We start from the raw sequence: 17,221 nt of genomic DNA on the forward strand, positions 1-17,221 counted from the left end.
TTTTTAAAACCAGCTCTAAGTTAGTGATTGATAGACTAAGTTTTTGCCATTTTCATCAACTAAAGCATATACACCCCCAAAGTAACGACACTAAATACTACGATCTCAAAGTTTTTAAAAACTTCATTTACATCTCCATCACACTGTGCCTTATGTGTATTGAATTAGCTTGTACCAATCCTTTAACCCCCCCAAAAAACAACTCACAAAATGTGAGCCATTCTTCCGATAACATACTTAACTGTCAAATTAAAAACAGTTTTAAAACTACATATTAGATTGACCATTCAAATTTAAAGCTTTAACAGGTTCTGTTTTTCACCATTTTACACATCTACTAATCAATGTTTTCCAGACACAAATTACCATATTCAGCTACTCTGGGAAAAAAAAACAAAAAAAAACAAAAAAAACACCCCAAACAGTTGTTAGTTTCACTCTTGAGTTCTCATAAAAAGAAAAAAAAAAAATATATGAACACTACATACTTCCTGTTGGTTTTAGATTTCTACAAAAAACTTAAATATTCGAGCAAGCTCAAGTTTTTTAAATCTGATTACATGTCAGATTTGATCAAAGAAAAAAAAGGGAAAAAGTCAGTGAATTTTTCCACAGTTTGAGGATGAGAGAGGGATTTGAACTAGCTTTATTAAATTTGGGGCCAAGTTTGATATTACAGATTCCCATTAAACAGGGTTTTCTTTTTGTTTTTGAATAATGATTCCCAATTTATATATTTTACTGTATGTAAAAGGCAACTCAAATTCGTAGCTAAACAAAAAGGAGTGTCCTGTCCTTGTTGGGGGAATAGTGCATGTTTTACGTAAGACAAATGCTTCATTAAGATTTGATCATATGTAAGATTTGATGACTATGTAAACTACACACAGTTGGAATAACTAAGTGGGATTTTGGCAAATGCAGTTACTCTAAATATATTCAGTCAGTGTATTATGATTATTAGCTTTAGACAGATACAGTCAACTATTTTCTAGTTACTAGTTTAAAGAGCACGTTACAGAAAACTGATTTTAAAAAGGGCACTCTTTAAATAGTGCCTCCTCAGATTAAAAAAACCTAACCCCAGAATGTTATAAAGCTTTTACCAGCTCTCCTACCCATTACTACAAAGGTCATTCAATTATTCTTACTCTTTCTACTCCTTGTGGCCAATTGGCTCTCTCTGGGCCCTAACTGGTCACAATCAGCATCTCTGTGGCACTTAACAGGGAGTTGCCTTAACTGAGTGCTCCAAAGTAGATCTCATGTGCTCCCCAATGGTCTCACAATGGGTCAAAAGATAGTCTCCCATTCCATGATGAATTGCAGAGTCTTTATATCTTTTTAATACACTGCAGTACATTGGGTGCAGGAATCTGTGTGGATCCATTTGCAGGATCTAGCCCTAAGACTCAGTCTCATTAAAAATGAAGTAGTATTAAGAATAGAGAAACATTGAAATGAGACTTTCTCCAGAACAGATCTAGTTTGAAAATTAGCAAAAAGTAAAACTAGGCACCAAGATTCGTATCTTCACAATGAAATAACCAGCCTTCAACAATTTTAGAGCATGCATCCTTTCTGTGCTCCCTGCTTCAGTGAGTACTCCCAACTCACACTAATGCTATCTAGAGTTGAGCACACATCATCAAGAGAATAATCTGCCCTCCCCCCCGGGGGGGGGCAAAATATGTAAACTTACCTTGCTTTTTTAAAGAAAGTAACAGTTCTGGCAGGACTGTTGTGTGCTAGCTTCTAACTCAACAACTAATGAGTTAAATTTGTTAGTCTCTAAGGTGCCACAAGTACTCCTTTTCTTTTTAATTATGAGTGTTATACATGAATTACTTAGATCAGGTGCCAGCTGTGTTCCCATGGCAACAAGCATATGCAAACACAAATTATTGTTACAACTAACATTCTTCTTTGCACCAAGTTAGTTTGCATGTATCAGAAGAGCAGTTAGAGAGCTGGTCAAAACTGATGGTTTCTTAGGTGATAGATGGTTAGTACTTTGGATTCTGCTCCTTCTACCCTATTTTTTTTTTTAAAGTTAAGCATGTTAATTAAATGCAAGAGTGTCCCTTGTAATCTTTTTTTTTTGCAACACAGCCAGGGGGAAGGTCACTATTTATGCAGGATTTAAGTTTGCATTCTAAATTTTGAGAATATGTTTGAGAACTACCAAAGTCTCTGCTGACAGACAATGCAGATACATTGTCAAAAGGTGCAACTTAGTTTATATTCCACAAAGGTGATGCATTTAAATTTAACAAATTTAAATGGTACAGAAATATAATTAGTCAGCTCAGAAATATGAGAAAGTGTATAAATTAAGTGTGCAAGATTGAATTTACCTAAAATAGAAAGCAAATAAAGATAAAACAGTTATCCGAAGACCAAGTTTACAACACGCTTTCAACATTAGCTGATAAAATGGTGTAGATCTGGATTATAATGGAAATGAGGGCATGCTCTTTCTAAGAGAGAGTATATGCTGTGGCAAGCAAGTGAAGTTTTAGATAATATAAAGGTTATGCTGATGTCTAATGACAAAAATTACCATACATGCATATGCACACATCCATACATGTGGTCTCTCACACACACACACACGCTCTCCTTATGAACAGTCTCCAAGAGGCTTGAGGGTTTTCCCTTTTCCCTCCCCAAAGACATTTAAAAAAGATTGGTCAACTTGCCAAACTGCATTAACCAGAAAATTAAAGAGGACATTTGCCACGAACCATCAGTCTTAGTATAGTTAAGTCCACCCTTACTCAAAAAGAAAAGGAGTACTTGTGGCACCTTAGAGACTAACAAATTTATTTGAGCACAAGCTTTCGTGAGCTACAGCTCACTTCATCTAACACACTTGTTTAAAAGTGTCTCCAGGAAATGCGGAAACACTTTCTCTCAGTGTCCTCATGGTCTGCTATGCCACTCTTCTGATTTCCTGGTTTTAGCATCCCAATTCCCTCAGACTATGATCATCTGAAAAGCCTCTAAAAAAAAATTGAGAGAGTGCCCGTTTAGTTACTTTATGTATACTTTCCAAAATCATACATTTTGCAGACATCAAAAGACAGGTCACCAGTAGTAAGTTTCTCTTACTAGCCTGATGTTAAATACATTTCTTCAGGTGCACTTAGGATATAGAATCCACTTTAGTGTGGACATCTCAAGTTTGTATAAAAATGAGTGTTTTTTTGAGGATTTTGAAAATAAACCTCAGAATACCACCCATTTCAATATTATTGAGATGAATCATCACGATCACTCTGGGTAGGAAACTAAGTAATGTTACACATGTTCTTAGGTCCACCATCTTATAAAATTATGCCTACATTTGTAGAGTTTTTCCCCCCCCACATAGCACCTGATTCAACCACTGAAATCAATGAAAAGCCTCCAAAGCCCGTTGAGCAGGCCCAGAGTGTTTCTACAATGCAACATTTCTGTCCCCATTACAAGAGGGCCTGATACAATGTTTAATACTGGGAATGAGCTCTACTGTACATTATGCAGATTATCAGAACAGAGAACGGCTAAAACTTAAATTTGTGCTTTTTTATTCCATGTGCTAGTATGCTACAAAATGTGTTTTATGAGTTCCACAATTAGCTACTTGACTAAGGTCAGGTCTACACAACAGACCTATAAATCGGTATAACTACATCGCTCAGGGGTGTGAAAAATCCACACCCCTAGGTTAGCATAACTATGTTGCTCAACACCCCATATAGATAGCATTATGTCAACAGGAGATCTTTTCCCATTGATTTAACTACTGCCTCTCAGGGAGGCAGATTAACTACGTGAACAGGAGAGCTTCTCCGGTCAGTGTAGGAGTACCTTCACTTAAGTGCTGCAGCTGCACAGATGCAATGTTTTAAGTGTAGACCTTCCCTGAGAACAGTCCGGAAGGTTTCCATGGGGGACTTGCAGAAGTCTCAAGGTTTTATGGTCTTCTCAAATACAAACAGTTAAACAAGGAGAGAGAAATAGGTTTAAAAAAACAACCCACAAAAACCTTAGTCCTTCAATCCAATGAAGTCTAGCTACATCAGCTCATAAATAATGTCTTTTCTCTGCTTTTTTTTTTTTTTTGCTGTGTGTGCGTTTTCCTCACCCCTCTTAGGCATTGGATTTTATATTTCCAACAGTCTAGCAGGAGTGTTACACACAGGAGAATTATTTCCTAGCTAGTCATGTCATGATATACAAGTTACAAAAAGTTACGTACCCCTTTCACATGGCAGAGTTAGCATCTGCCAACTCCAGGGTCTACTGTTACATTCTGCCCTTTCCTGCTCGGGGGGAAGAAGAAAGAGGAGAAAGAGAGGGAAGGATGCAAATTGACTCTTTTTTTTTTTTTGGTTGAAAAGTCTCTATTAATAAAACCACAGAAATATTGAGTTGAGAAGTAAGAGCAGACAACCTGGAGATTGTGTTCCGCTCCTTACTGGGCATAGGACTTTATCTCAAAACACAAACCCTTTTTGGTCATTTCTTGTTCTAACCCTTTCTTATGCAAAGGCCTGCTCCTTACTGATATGCATCCACCACCTGGGGCCCACTTTTTCTGATCCTTATACTTTTCATAGTCTATGAAAAGACAAATTAGTGCTACTGCTGTCATTACACAAGCACGATCACAAGCATTCCTGGAGCCCTTAGCCAGCATCCTCCTTAATTGTTTAGATATCTTTCATTCCTTCTATATGACTGACCCACAGAGGTCATTATGGCATACAATTGATGCAGATGATATAGCTATTACAGTAATAAGTTGCTAGCTTCTTTGCTGAAATCTAGTCCCCCTCTCCTCCATATCCCTGATATTTGTAACTTGGGGTAATTATTCAGCTTTCTTGTAGTATTTCCTCTGTCCTAGTTTCTTAGCATATAGTTTCTTTGTAGCTACTTTGGGTTTACTTATTTTTGGTACACAAAAACAGGTCAGATGACGCTGGCACAGGGTCGTCTTGTGTTGAAATTGGTGTATAATTTGGGCCCATGAGATAACTAGGGTAAGAAGAGAGTTTGGCTATTGAGTTTAATCATTGCAAAAGTCATTTGGATAAGTTATCTTCACTTTGAGAAGCACTTCTGACTCTCTTTGCTTGCTAGTATACATGTTCAAGAGGATACATCCTTTAAATGGGGCTAATACTCTTTCATAGGTGGAATATTTTTTACAAGGTGTTTAAACTGTTGAATAAAGATGTGCAGAAATGTGTATATTAATTGTGCAATGGCAGACAGAGGTTCAAGTACTCTGGAGGATGAGCCTGTTTCTATGTTCAGTGTTAATTTTCATTGCTTTGTTCCAAACAACAACAAAAAAAAAAAAAAAAAAAAAAAAAAAGAGGCTGTTCTACTTCATTGTTGCTTCTAATAATTGCTGCTTTCACTCCAGGTGTGGAAATGGAGTGTTTTTTTTTCCCCCTCCCCCTCCAGTTTACTGCAGTTTCTTGGGCCTGGGTGGTGGTTTTCCTTCCTCTAAAGGGCATTAGGAATGTTTTGGTGCATAAGGGAGTAAGAGAGCCTTTGCATAGTATCACTGGTGCTTCAAGTACATTGAGCTGACTGCTGTTATTATCCATTGTTCATGTACCACTGTGTTGGCCAGACCTTAATGAATCCATTTCGGCCTCAAACTTCTCTCAAGGTGAGGCTAAGAAGAACTTGGCATTAAAGTAACAAAACAAAGATTCAAGTGAAAGCATTTTAGTTATTTTTTGGAGTGTATGGGAGGGAGTTAAGCGAAGGGAGGTGCTAAAAAAAAAAGGAAAGGGTTCATTTGGGAAGTAGGTAATTTTACCTATTCAAAAATGCTGTAGAAACATTAGGTAAAAGCCTTACAACACTTGTGTCAAGTAGATTTATCTTGGGTGAATCACTTGTGGGCTGAAGTTTTGTCCATGTGGGAAGTTAAACCAAAACTAACTAAAAGGTATGAATTTAAAGTACAATAGTTTAAAGCACATCATACCCTTCCTCCCGTGCTTTAGCTTAACTATGGAAATGAACTAAGCTAAAGTGAATTAAGACCATTTAAGTCTTAGGCACTAGGTTAGCAGCCCAATAACAGCATGGAAGAGATGTCAACAGGCCCATTGGGAAGGAATCATTCCTCCCCCCCAGCCCGTCAAACAGAATAAATAGGCTAGACTAAAAGGCCATTTTAGAGACTGAAGAGCTGGCAGCAAGCCAATAGATGAGGAGGAAAAGTAATAGTACACCTCAGCTTCTTTAGAAGACGAACTGTCATGGGAATGCTGTAACAGTTACCTCCTTAACATTTGATGAAGGGTTGTTTGGTTGTCCAAAACCTGTCAGCATGGTAATGTGTAGTTTTGGGGTTTTTTGAGGGAGGGTGCATGGGGCAGCAATACAGACATCAACTTGTTTTCCATTATGCAGTGGAGGGATTGACATCACACATTATGTGGTCAATACACATGATGTACACATAGTATTAAATGGATTTACCTAAAGAACTTAATTAGTATTTATTAGCAAGGTCACTATAAAAGGATTAATGGAGGCCTTTAACTTTAGGGCTATATCACCACCAAGTATGAACAGGACATGGCTATTAAGCAAAAATGAGGCACAAATGATAATGCCTTTATTCTCACCTACAAATCCACACCGATTCATAGCATGCTGCTGCTGCTTTAAGACACTTGGAGTTTCACAAACTATAGAAGGATCCTTGTATAAGAAGGTGCCTGTGCAATCAGTGTTTATTATTCCTGTCAGAATAAATGATCCATTGGTATCAGCAGATGTAAAAGATACTGAGTCCTACTTGCCTTTTTTTTTTTTTTTTTTTTTTTTTTTTTTGTTATCCCAGTCTCAGGGATCAAGATTTCCATCACAATGTTAGCATAAACAACTGCCAAGATTTCCACCACATTGTTTAATCAGTCACTACTGTGGCTGCCAAATGAAGTCACTTATGCCACTCCAAACTCAGTGCATTGTTTAAAGTTTTTATATTTCCATCTAGCACAGTGTCTACTCAATGAGCAGTTAATACAGTCAAACATCTTAATTACCACTTGGACTAAGATGGAGGGAGAGAGAGAATAAACTCTGCATTTCTACAGCACCTCCCATCCAAGTATCTCAAGTGACACAATAAGCTTTTTGGGATACAGCTAATCATTGAATATGTTGGTACAATGTCTAGCACCTGGTTGGCCTCTAACAGCTACTCCAGTATAAATGTTTGATATCAGCATGGCAGTCTCATATCCACTCCTGCATCTTGGAAGTATAGTAGCAAGGGTAAAGGACAAAACTAGAGGTATTGTGTGTATGACTGGAGTGGGTGAAACAGGGAGGAGAAAAAGTGGAGTGGTACTTGGAGATAGGAAGTAAATTAAACTAAACATTTTTATACAACTGAGAACTCACAGTGTTCTCAACTGTCTCTCAAGTGTCCCTATTTTATGTCCCACAATATAAATGAAGGCACACAAAAAGGAGGCAGCAAACTGAAGGCTCTGAAGTTGAAATTTTTGTAGTTTATGGGATTTAGACTTATTTTTAAATCCAAGAAGGCACTGCAAAAGTTCTCAAAACTGCAGATTTTTAATATAAGATTCACAGTGATAAAGATGAAAGCCTGATCTACATTAGAAACTTGCCTATATAATATTTTGGTTAAGGGTATGGTTCTTTGACACGTTTAGGTCATCAAAAATCCTAGCATAGATGAAGTTATACTAGACCTAAGTGGGGGAGGTGGGGAAAGTCTTTTGCCAGCATAGCTTATTTTATTTGGGGAAACTAGTATAAGCTATACCTACAAATGAATACAAATGGAGGGATGTCGGGAAGTGGTAGGGGTTGTTAGTGTAGCTATATCAGCAAAACTTTTCTAGTGTAGGCCTGGGTTAAGTCAAACTACAGTAAGGTCTTTTACAGGTATGATCTTGTACCACAAATAGGAAGAGAATCTTCATCTTGCAGAAATATTTTATTCCAATTTTAGGATTAATTTTAGTGCCATGCACCTAAATCCCCTTCAGAACACAGGCAAAGAGGAGTCTGAAATTCAACTCAGCCATTTTGATTCTGCACAGATGAAAGCCTGTCAGATCAGGAAAGAACAAGGAGACTAAACTATTTTCATTCCTCACACTTTGGGGGAAGAGTGGGAAGGAGGAAAATGGTGGGGGGGGGGGAGGAAAGACATCCAACCACAACCATTTGGTGAGGCCAAATCAGAATGTCTTCCTAGTCTCAAGAATATTGAGCTCTGCTACCAAAGTCATTTAATGAGGAAAAAAAAAAGCCACCCAGGGCATATGGTACAAAAGGGAATTGGGGTGAAAAAGAATGGGATGCAAAACAACACCTGCCCAATGTTGTTACAGCAAATTGATTAGAGTGCCTTCTCTAAAGGCAAATAGTTGTTTAGACAAACAGAATACAAATGGTATTCAGCTGCTAGATCAGAGCAGATCAGCATTTAAAAAAACCCACACAACTGCAATTTAAAGAAAAAAGTGCAGTTATCTCGACACTTGTCAATAAAAGTCAATAGTAATGTTATTTTCAGCTATAGCTCAGTGTTATGCTACTGTTACTAACCACAAAGTTGTAAGTTATCTGAGCAGCAGCATTTTGGAACAGGAGTCCATATAATATATATTTTACTTTTAAGAAGGTAGGTTGTTGAGGCCTGACATAAAAAGTTTTATAATAAATTCCACTTTAGTTTTCTAACCAGAGACTAATCTAAATTCTTCTTAGGAAAGGAGGAATATTTGTTTGTACATTGTTCCGTTGCTTTCTAAGAACCATATCCAGCCAGGAGAGAAAGGGAAATTAAGTTTCAACTTGACCAATTAATAACTTTGCAATTATATAATGAGAAGTAGCTAGGGCCTGATCCTGCAGACTTTACACTTTGTATACCTTATCTTATGGTTGCTTGTGTAAGACTTACAAGCCTGGGTTCCTAATTAGCAAATTTTTAAAATCATTAGATTTAATTTTGCTACAGATTTGTTACACTTTCAGTTAATTCTATTAATTCCATGTTATATGCAGGTTCTCCCCATACTACAGAATTTGAAATGTTTTCGTTACCTAACCAAAACACAACACAACACATTTGCTTTTAAAAGTACAGTGTATTAGTAAATCACAATGAAACTTCACTAAGTAGCACTGACTTCACAAGTTTTCTTTTCCAGGGAGTGAGGCTTGGGGGACTGGTAGGAGGGAAGCCACACAGGTCCAGAACTTGCTGTCTTCAGTCAGTGCCAAAGTACAGGACCAGTACCAGAATAAAGACCATTTGCTGTACCAGTGATCATTGTGAGGTCCAGTAACTTGTGAACAGCCGACAAATGCTTTATACTATTAGAACGCCAGGAATAGCAGGAAGCATTCTTTCTAAATGCAGCATAATCATAGCAGCCGCTCATCCGCTATCTTAAGAACCAGAGCTAGAAGCCAATGTTTTTATACAACAGCCAGAAAACTGGGAATTTGAATCCCGAGAGATACAAGTAATCCATCCATCTCGAACTCTAGCAAGTCATAGAATAAACTGCTAGTCGTCTCAGAATTAAAGAAAAATAAGTACTATATTAATCAAAAAGGTCACAGTTAAGTTCTGATATCTCAACCTGGAAGGGCTAGATTGTTGACAGATTGTAAATGCTGTCAGAATCAGCAAACTTTCCCCAAGCATTGGTTCTGGATCAGAAAATAAAAAAAACATACAAATGTAATGAGCTCTATATGTACTCTGAAGTTGCCAATAATTAGTCTTATTTCCAGTTTGGAATTTCAACATGCCTCTTCTTGGAACGAGGGGGTTGTTGGGAGAGGGAAAGTGGTACACAAAATTCATTCCTTAGGAATGAAGAACAATTTAAAACTCTGCTTTTGCCTGTGGTTCTGCATGCACAATAAACTGTGGCTCAGTGCCAGCATCTAGGACAGCTTACCATTTGATCTAACCAAGCAATCTGGAAGACGAAACATCCACCACCACATCCTTTGCACACAATTCTGTGATCAGAACTTGAGTATTGGCACAAATATTAAACACAGCTTTAAACATCTGGCCCAAATGTAAGAGACAGGTGTACATACAAAAGCAGAGTGGACATTACTTAAAACCAGAATTTTTTCAGGAAGAATCTGAATTTACTATTTATCTTGCAAATACAAAATTCCAATGACCAATCACGGAATAGCTGAATGCTCAGTATGCATGTATACAATGAGAATGCAGAGTGCCTAAAAAGCTGTATTCTTAATTTTTTAAGATTGCTCTGAAGCTTGCAGCATCTCAGAAGGGTTCATGCTATACAAATTACTCCAAAATGAAACTGTTACATATCATCACTGGTTTAAAAGGGCATCCTAAGAACAACATTGTTTAGAGCTACACCAGGGGTTCCCAAAATTTGGTTTGCAGCTTGTTCAGGTTCCCAGCCAATGGAAGCTGCGGGAAGCGGCATGGGCTGGGCCACCACTTACCACAGCTCCCATTGGCCGGGAATGGTGAATCGCGGCCACTGGGAGCTGTGAGCCGACATATCTGCAGACACTCATGTAAACAAAGCGTCTTGCGGCCTGCCAGGGGCTTACCCTGAACAAGCCGTGAACCAAGTTTGGGAACACTGACGTAGCAAAATATATAAAAGCAATCTATTTGAGAGTTCACCCAGTTCAAAGGATTGACTATAAAAATCTTTTTCACATTCCATGAAGCATATTGCATTCTTTTGCCCTCTGTTCAATTGTCTTTACCGTATTTGTAAGAGAACAAATCTACTGCACTTTGCTCCAGTTAAGAATATCCTAATAAATCTAAATACTACATTTCTATTAATACCATAAGTCCTGTAACATGATACCATGTGGACAGATTTCTGCACGTTCGCGTAATACCAACAGCGACATGCTATTGCATTTCAGTAAGTTCTTTGTACCAACATTTTTTTTTTTAAATAAAAGTTCCCATAGCTCGAAGACACAAGATTTGCTATCAAATTCTGATATTTTTTCCCTTTGGAATTTTAAAAGATGGATAATATGTAAAGCTATGTATGATATTAAGAAACAAGACACTTTCAATTCCCTACTTAAGAAGATGGATCTGACTCTAAAGTGTATGGTGCATTGGTATTAGACAGATCAGTCTTACCCAGAGGAATAAAGTGCTCATCACCAAAGTCATTAAAATTAAGTAGTTTTCACTGGATTTTAGGTCTACTCTGAATCTCAGAAGTGAATTAAACAAATATGAGGAAATAAAGTAGTACACAGTCAGTATGTCTACCTGCAAAAGGTCCGGTTGTAGAAATCCATAATACAAAATAAAGTTGTCTGGAAACTGTATTTCATATGCATCCAAAAGTTCATTGAGTCCAGCCTTTTCCTTTTAAAATTGAGTTCTGGCACATACTGAAATATAACTTTTACTATTAATATCTTCAAATAGCTAAGATCTGTGAGAGGGCAGAAACAAAATACATGACAGTTCACAAACCTGACAGACTGTAAAATTGGTTTTCAACTGAACAGAGAACTATGGTTTGAGTCTTCCTGTACAAAATGGGCAGTGTTTTGGGTGAGTAATCAATATGTATTTATAGAATTCAGCAGCAAGTGTTCTGAATTCTAAGCACCAGTTTTGGTATCCATTTCTTCCTTGTGTATGTGTAACTTTCAGTCAGATGGAGCTACATGCATGTATAAAGGGGAGATAACAAAAAGGCTGAAAAGTAGCCCCAGGGGAGCGCGTTCCTGCTCCAGAGACCGAAATATAGTTATAAGAATCCCCCATCCCTCTAAAAAGAGAGGAAACCAGGAGGTTAAGTGTTATGAATTTCTACGTGTTTGAAAGTCAACAATAGCTGTATCAGAAAATACTCTTTATACAGACTTTATATTACACCCTTTTGAATGAAAATCCCAAACCTAGAGTGAACTTTTATAAGCAGCATGTTATTCTCTGTTGAGACCCATGCATGGCCAGTTAAATTCTTGCTAGCTAACATGCCTTTCCACATTTACATCCTTGTTTTAGGTCAGGCTTTCCAATATTCATCTGAAGAAATCATCATCGTCACCACCACCACCTCCACTGGGAGGAATGACTTGACCAAAAAAAAAAAAAAACAAAACAAAACACACAAACAAAAAAAAAAAACCAAAACCCCACAAACCACTGCCTATGGAGTCCAGCTTCCAGTCTGAACCTAAGTCAATTGCTACTACTTGCATCTGTATTTAGAATTCAAGCTTTTACCAATGTCTGCTCGTGCCACATCCAATTGTTCACTATATATTATACATACAAAATTAACTAAATAATGTGTGCATTAGTCAGCAATAGCACAAAGTTGTATGCTATTTTATAAGTGCCCACTTCATTTCAGATCACAAAAATGCTCAGCTTGAGCCCACCACAAAACATTTCATTTGAAACAAAGCAATAAGTCTGTAGAAATGAGATTTCTTTGTTCAACCCTGCAATCACCAAAGAAATCTGAGAGAGAAAGTTTGATGGTCTTTGTCAATTGCATTAGAGGTCAAATTATTTTACAAAGCATACATAGTACAGTACTATTCTCTTCTTTTCCCTACATCTTTTACACCACAAAGGTCTTTAAAATGTTTTTCCACCTTCTCCTTTTAATTCACAGCATTAATTTCACTTAATACCTCAAAACCCAAACTTATTACAACACATTTGTAGCTTTAAAAAAAAAGTCAGTTCTAAATTACTTAAAATTTACCTTCACTAGCCACTTTGTGGTTGACCCAATTTGTGTATTCTGTATGTTTTTAGTGAATTTTTGGTAATTAAGACCCAGATTCTTGCCTACTGTAAACCAGCACAAGTCCGTTAATGTCAACAGAATTTCACCGATTTTCCACCAGTTGAAAACTAGTGCAACATTTATTGCTTTCAACTGTGGTTTTTGTTTTGTTTTTAAATTAAAAGCTATACCAGTTTTGTAACAGTCACACATTAGTAGTGACAAGGTGGGTAAGGTAATATTTTTAATGGACCAACTTCTGTTGGTGAGAGAGACAACCTTTTGCACTTACACAGAGTTCTTCATTAGGCATGTTTTTCCTATTCTACATTTGCTGTGATGCATCTGAAATGCCACCTGCTAACAGAAGTCATATGCACATCAATACCAAAACATGTAACAGAGCATTTATTCAGGAACATAGCTCCTTCAAACTACTCTACTTGAAGGAGCTCTGTTTTGGAGTAGTATGTTTCCACCCACCTCTGGTGAATATGACAACATACCCTTATGAGCATATCATTTTCATTCTAGAGCAAGCATCCTTTATGTGCAGTGATTGCACTATACTTCACTACCACTTTAACAAATGACTGCTGTCAGTCTACCTGCTAATTTTCCATTGTTCTCCAACAGTTATATGCCTCACTCTATATTAATGTTCAGCCTGTATAAACGTGTGTATAAAGAAAACAAAAACAGGGTACTTTTGACAGCTGCCATATGCTATACTTTAGTATATCTGAGACCAGCAGAAGAACATTCCCTCTCAGTTTCCAATTTTATCCTTCCGAGCTTCTCCCCTTATTTTAAAGTCCCCCAAGAACTCTATATAGTACACAGGCTTCACCACTCTAAAGACAGTTGTATTTTTTCAGACTCAATTGCTTGGATCTTGTTGTATCTGAATGCCACTTTTTCAAAATAGGTTAAACATATTAGTGTAGCTGCTCTCCAGTAAGGCTTACAATATTCATTGTGAAGACAACACAGCATATGAATCACAAATCCATTTTGTGTTCATATTACTTACTCAAAAGTGCACTGGATATGGAAGTTTGGCAGTGAGGTCCATGAATCATCAAAATAAGTGAGTATAGTTCTTCCCTCCGCTGTTGTATGAGGCTCTGCTGCACATTTTTGGACAAGCCATTTGGACTGCCTTATCATAGCTGAATTGAAGCATCATCCTAACTCCAATATATTCCCCCTGCTCTCAGTGTACATTGCTATACACACAGTTATTTCAATAATCTGGCATTGGACCAGAGAAAGTGCTATTTTTATTTAAAAAAATGCATTAAGGTGGTTAGACTAACAGGTCCAGATACAAATTTGGTCAAGGCATGAGCCCATTTCAGTCCAGGGCACTAAATCTGCTTGCTTAAAAATTCCCAGAACAACAACAGGAGTGCTGGTATTTATCAGAAAGGTTGCTATTGAGATCACACTATAAATCATACCCTTTATGATGATCCTCCTCTGATCATCATCATCATCATCATCATCTCATTAGGACACATAGCCCTGGGGAAAGGTGAGAGGAACATGAAGTTTTTACTTTTTTTGAAAACCAATGCTATGTCTAAAAGTTTCATCCTAAAGGAAGATACTTAAAACAACTATGCCATTCTGATGACTCTGATTTTTTAAGAAAAATGGAGGGGGCGGGGAAGAGAATCAGGTTCTGAGCATTTCTCATGATCGCAGGAGTTCAGATTTCAGCCAGCAGATGATCGTTTAACTAAGCAATAGCATCGGATGTACGCCTCCTTCAACAGTAAGCATACACTATTTCCCCCACATCATCTCTCTAACTGAAAGAAACGATTATACCGCTTAAGCATTTAACCTTAGAGAAAAGTTTGTGATAAGTCTCATTTCTTTGCCCCATCATAAACTGTACTATTTGGCTACATATGTATCTGTATGCAGCTACACTACTTTTGCCGAGTTTATCCACGAACGAGGCTATCATTTACTTTAGGTGAAATAACGACACTAACCCTGTGGTTTTTCTCCCATTCTTAAGGCGTAACCATTCCAGGGCAGATGTATGGTACCTTCCCCAAAAGGGATATCGCATTTCCCAAAGCCACCTACTGTACATGCTCCAGATCGCAGCACACCTCTACCATCCATGCAGCTATCTCAGCCTAGTTTATACATAGGCTCCAGGGCAGGATTTTGCTGCGGAGCATCTCCTTGGGAGATCTGCGTATATATCACACGCACACACAGCATATGCAGAACGGAAGTATGCCCAGGAAAGCTAGTTACAACCTGAGAAGATGCTCCCCAGCAAAATCCTGCCCTGGAGCCTCCTGAAAGTCCTCCCCAGCTCCGGGTAGGAGTTCGGGAGGCAAGTGAGGGCGCTGGGTGGGGAGCGAGCAGCCACCCCGCACCGAGTTTCCTGGGGAGCTAAACTCCTTCCACCTTTGTGCTAGGGTAACAGGGAGGCTACGGCACAGCCCCAGCGCTGCACGGCCACGGCTGCCCGGCGCAACTCCCTGTTTTTAAACAGCCGAAAGCTTCCCCCAAAGCGCCCGTCCCGGCGGTTTCGGGTTGCAAGTACGAGGCGCCGCGGAGCCAGCGGGACGGAGGGAAACCCCGCGGCCCGGCGCCCCGGGGGCAGCACTTACCGCAGCCTCCGCGCTCAGCCCCCAGAGCCCCAGCAGCAGCAGCAGGCAGGCGGCGGCCAGGCGGCGGCAGCGGCAGCCCCGCCGCTTCATTCTCCTCCCGGGCTCAGCAGCCGCGCGCGCTCCCGGGCTGGCCCTGCAGCGCTGACATAGCCCGGCCCGGGGCCAGGCGGGGCTGAGCCTGCGGAGCGAGTCCCTCCCCCCCCCTTCTCCTCTCCTCCTCCCGCGAGCCGCCCTCGCGCCGGCCCTCTTCGCTCTACTCCGCCAGGCAAACTTCTCCCGACTCCACTTCGCCCGGCGCTACTTTTGCCCCCCCCCCCCCAAAAAAAAAGCACGCACGCGGTATCCCTCCGCCGCACGGCAGCCTCGGCTGGCGAATGGGCAACCTGGCTGGGGGCAGAGCTCTCCTGCGCCGGGGGGGCATTGCTCAGAGCATTCATTTCCCGCGCAGCCCGGCAGACAGCGGTTCGGCGGAGAGGTGTACAGCTGTGTTGCCCTCCTCCCCGGTCTAAAAACACAAAACAAAACAACCTGCCCCCCCACCCCCGGACTGAGATTCCACTGTTTTGGCAGGGGACTATTTATCGCGGCGGAGGAGTCCCTTGGGAGAGTCTGGGTTTTAAGATTGAGAGGCCCCTGGTTGCAACGTGCAGAGCCGTCCCGGGGAGAGGAGCGCTGGGGCCGGGGAGGACAGGAGAAGAGAAATGCTTGGACGCTCTAGCTGCATGTTGCGCCTTGTTCTACCTCAGACGGGCTAGTGTTAAACCGGAGTCACTCTCTACCTGCAGCTGTTAGCACACTAGGTAGCAGGGATGGGAGGCAGAAAACACCAGGTAACTTCCCTTTGAAGTGCCCATCAGTAACCAGCCTGAGTTGATGTCCTAAAACCAGAAGTTTTACCACACAAATAACAAAGGATAATGAGGTGTGTCTAGTTGTAGTTTTAACCCACCAGGATGCCCTTTTGCTGCCGCTCTAATATGGATTAGAAAAGTTGCCTGCTACACACCCAGCTGTATTGCTAGGAGCGATCACCACGGGGGTGGGAAGTTGTGGCAGACCTACAAAGCTATTCTATCGCAGGGCATCTTAACTAGAGCCACATTAAATCACTTGTGTTAGAAGAATCTGTCGCCTTCAGCACTGGTCGTGGTAGGGACAGATCTGGGATAAGTGCATGGGAAGAACTGGACAATTAGGTGTGTAGGGTGGGGGGGGGGGTGTCTGTTTTCCTGTGACTGACAGCCCTGGGTCCTCCCCCTTCCTCCATTCCTCTTCTCCGCTGCCTGCTGCGGGGCACTCCGAGGGAAGCAACTTTGGTGAGTTCGCTTTTATCTCCACCATGATCTTGCTTCTCACCCGCTTCGTGCCTGCGCTCGCGCTCCCCCTGAATGCAGATGGATCTATATAATCTGTCTCTGTTTCCCTCTTTTGCGGCCTCTTCTCCCCTTGCCTGCTCTTTGCCCCCCTCCTCTTCCCTGCAGACCGTAGTTTAACCACCGGGCAGCGAAGCTTTCAATGAACCGGAGCAACGGAGCCGTGTGAAGTACTTCCACTGGCAGGGCAGCAGCATGCACACAGGGTGAGTCCCAAGCCCTTCTCCTGTGGGGTCGGGGGATGGTCTGTTTGGTTTTGCTTCTGCTTGCCCTCTGTATTTTGGGTGCCCCGAGGGGATAACATGTTGTTTCCTTTGCCTCCCACTGCAGGCTTGTTGTTCTGGTTGCTTTCTGCCTAGCTGTGGAACTGGTGACTGGGGTAAGGTTCAGATCC

The 17,221-nt window shown here is 40.4% G+C and overlaps 2 protein-coding genes across 9 annotated transcripts in view; one reads left to right on the plus strand and one right to left on the minus strand.

Moving 5' to 3' along the window:
- Positions 1-15,734, minus strand: part of COL4A5 (collagen type IV alpha 5 chain) — a 148,753-nt gene extending 133,019 nt beyond the window's left edge. For 5 of the 6 annotated variants that reach the window (XM_038415696.2, XM_038415698.2, XM_038415697.2 and 2 more), the window contains exon 1: positions 15,455-15,668. In XM_038415696.2, coding sequence (XP_038271624.1) covers positions 15,455-15,544 — 90 coding nt within the window. In that variant the 5' untranslated portion in view covers positions 15,545-15,668. Of the gene's footprint in view, positions 1-15,454 lie in introns of all 6 variants that reach the window. The other variant, XM_038415699.2, reaches the window with a different exon arrangement.
- A 352-nt stretch (positions 15,735-16,086) lies between these two features.
- Positions 16,087-17,221, plus strand: part of COL4A6 (collagen type IV alpha 6 chain) — a 195,168-nt gene continuing 194,033 nt past the window's right edge. For 2 of the 3 annotated variants that reach the window (XM_043492142.1, XM_038417032.2), the window contains exons 1-3: positions 16,087-16,284; positions 16,936-17,033; positions 17,158-17,206. In XM_043492142.1, coding sequence (XP_043348077.1) covers positions 17,023-17,033; positions 17,158-17,206 — 60 coding nt within the window. In that variant the 5' untranslated portion in view covers positions 16,087-16,284; positions 16,936-17,022. Of the gene's footprint in view, positions 16,285-16,313; positions 16,771-16,935; positions 17,034-17,157; positions 17,207-17,221 lie in introns of those variants that run through there. The other variant, XM_043492141.1, reaches the window with a different exon arrangement.

This window comes from Dermochelys coriacea, chromosome 9, assembly GCF_009764565.3.
Source record: "Dermochelys coriacea isolate rDerCor1 chromosome 9, rDerCor1.pri.v4, whole genome shotgun sequence".
NCBI classification, from domain to species: Eukaryota; Metazoa; Chordata; order Testudines; family Dermochelyidae; genus Dermochelys; species Dermochelys coriacea.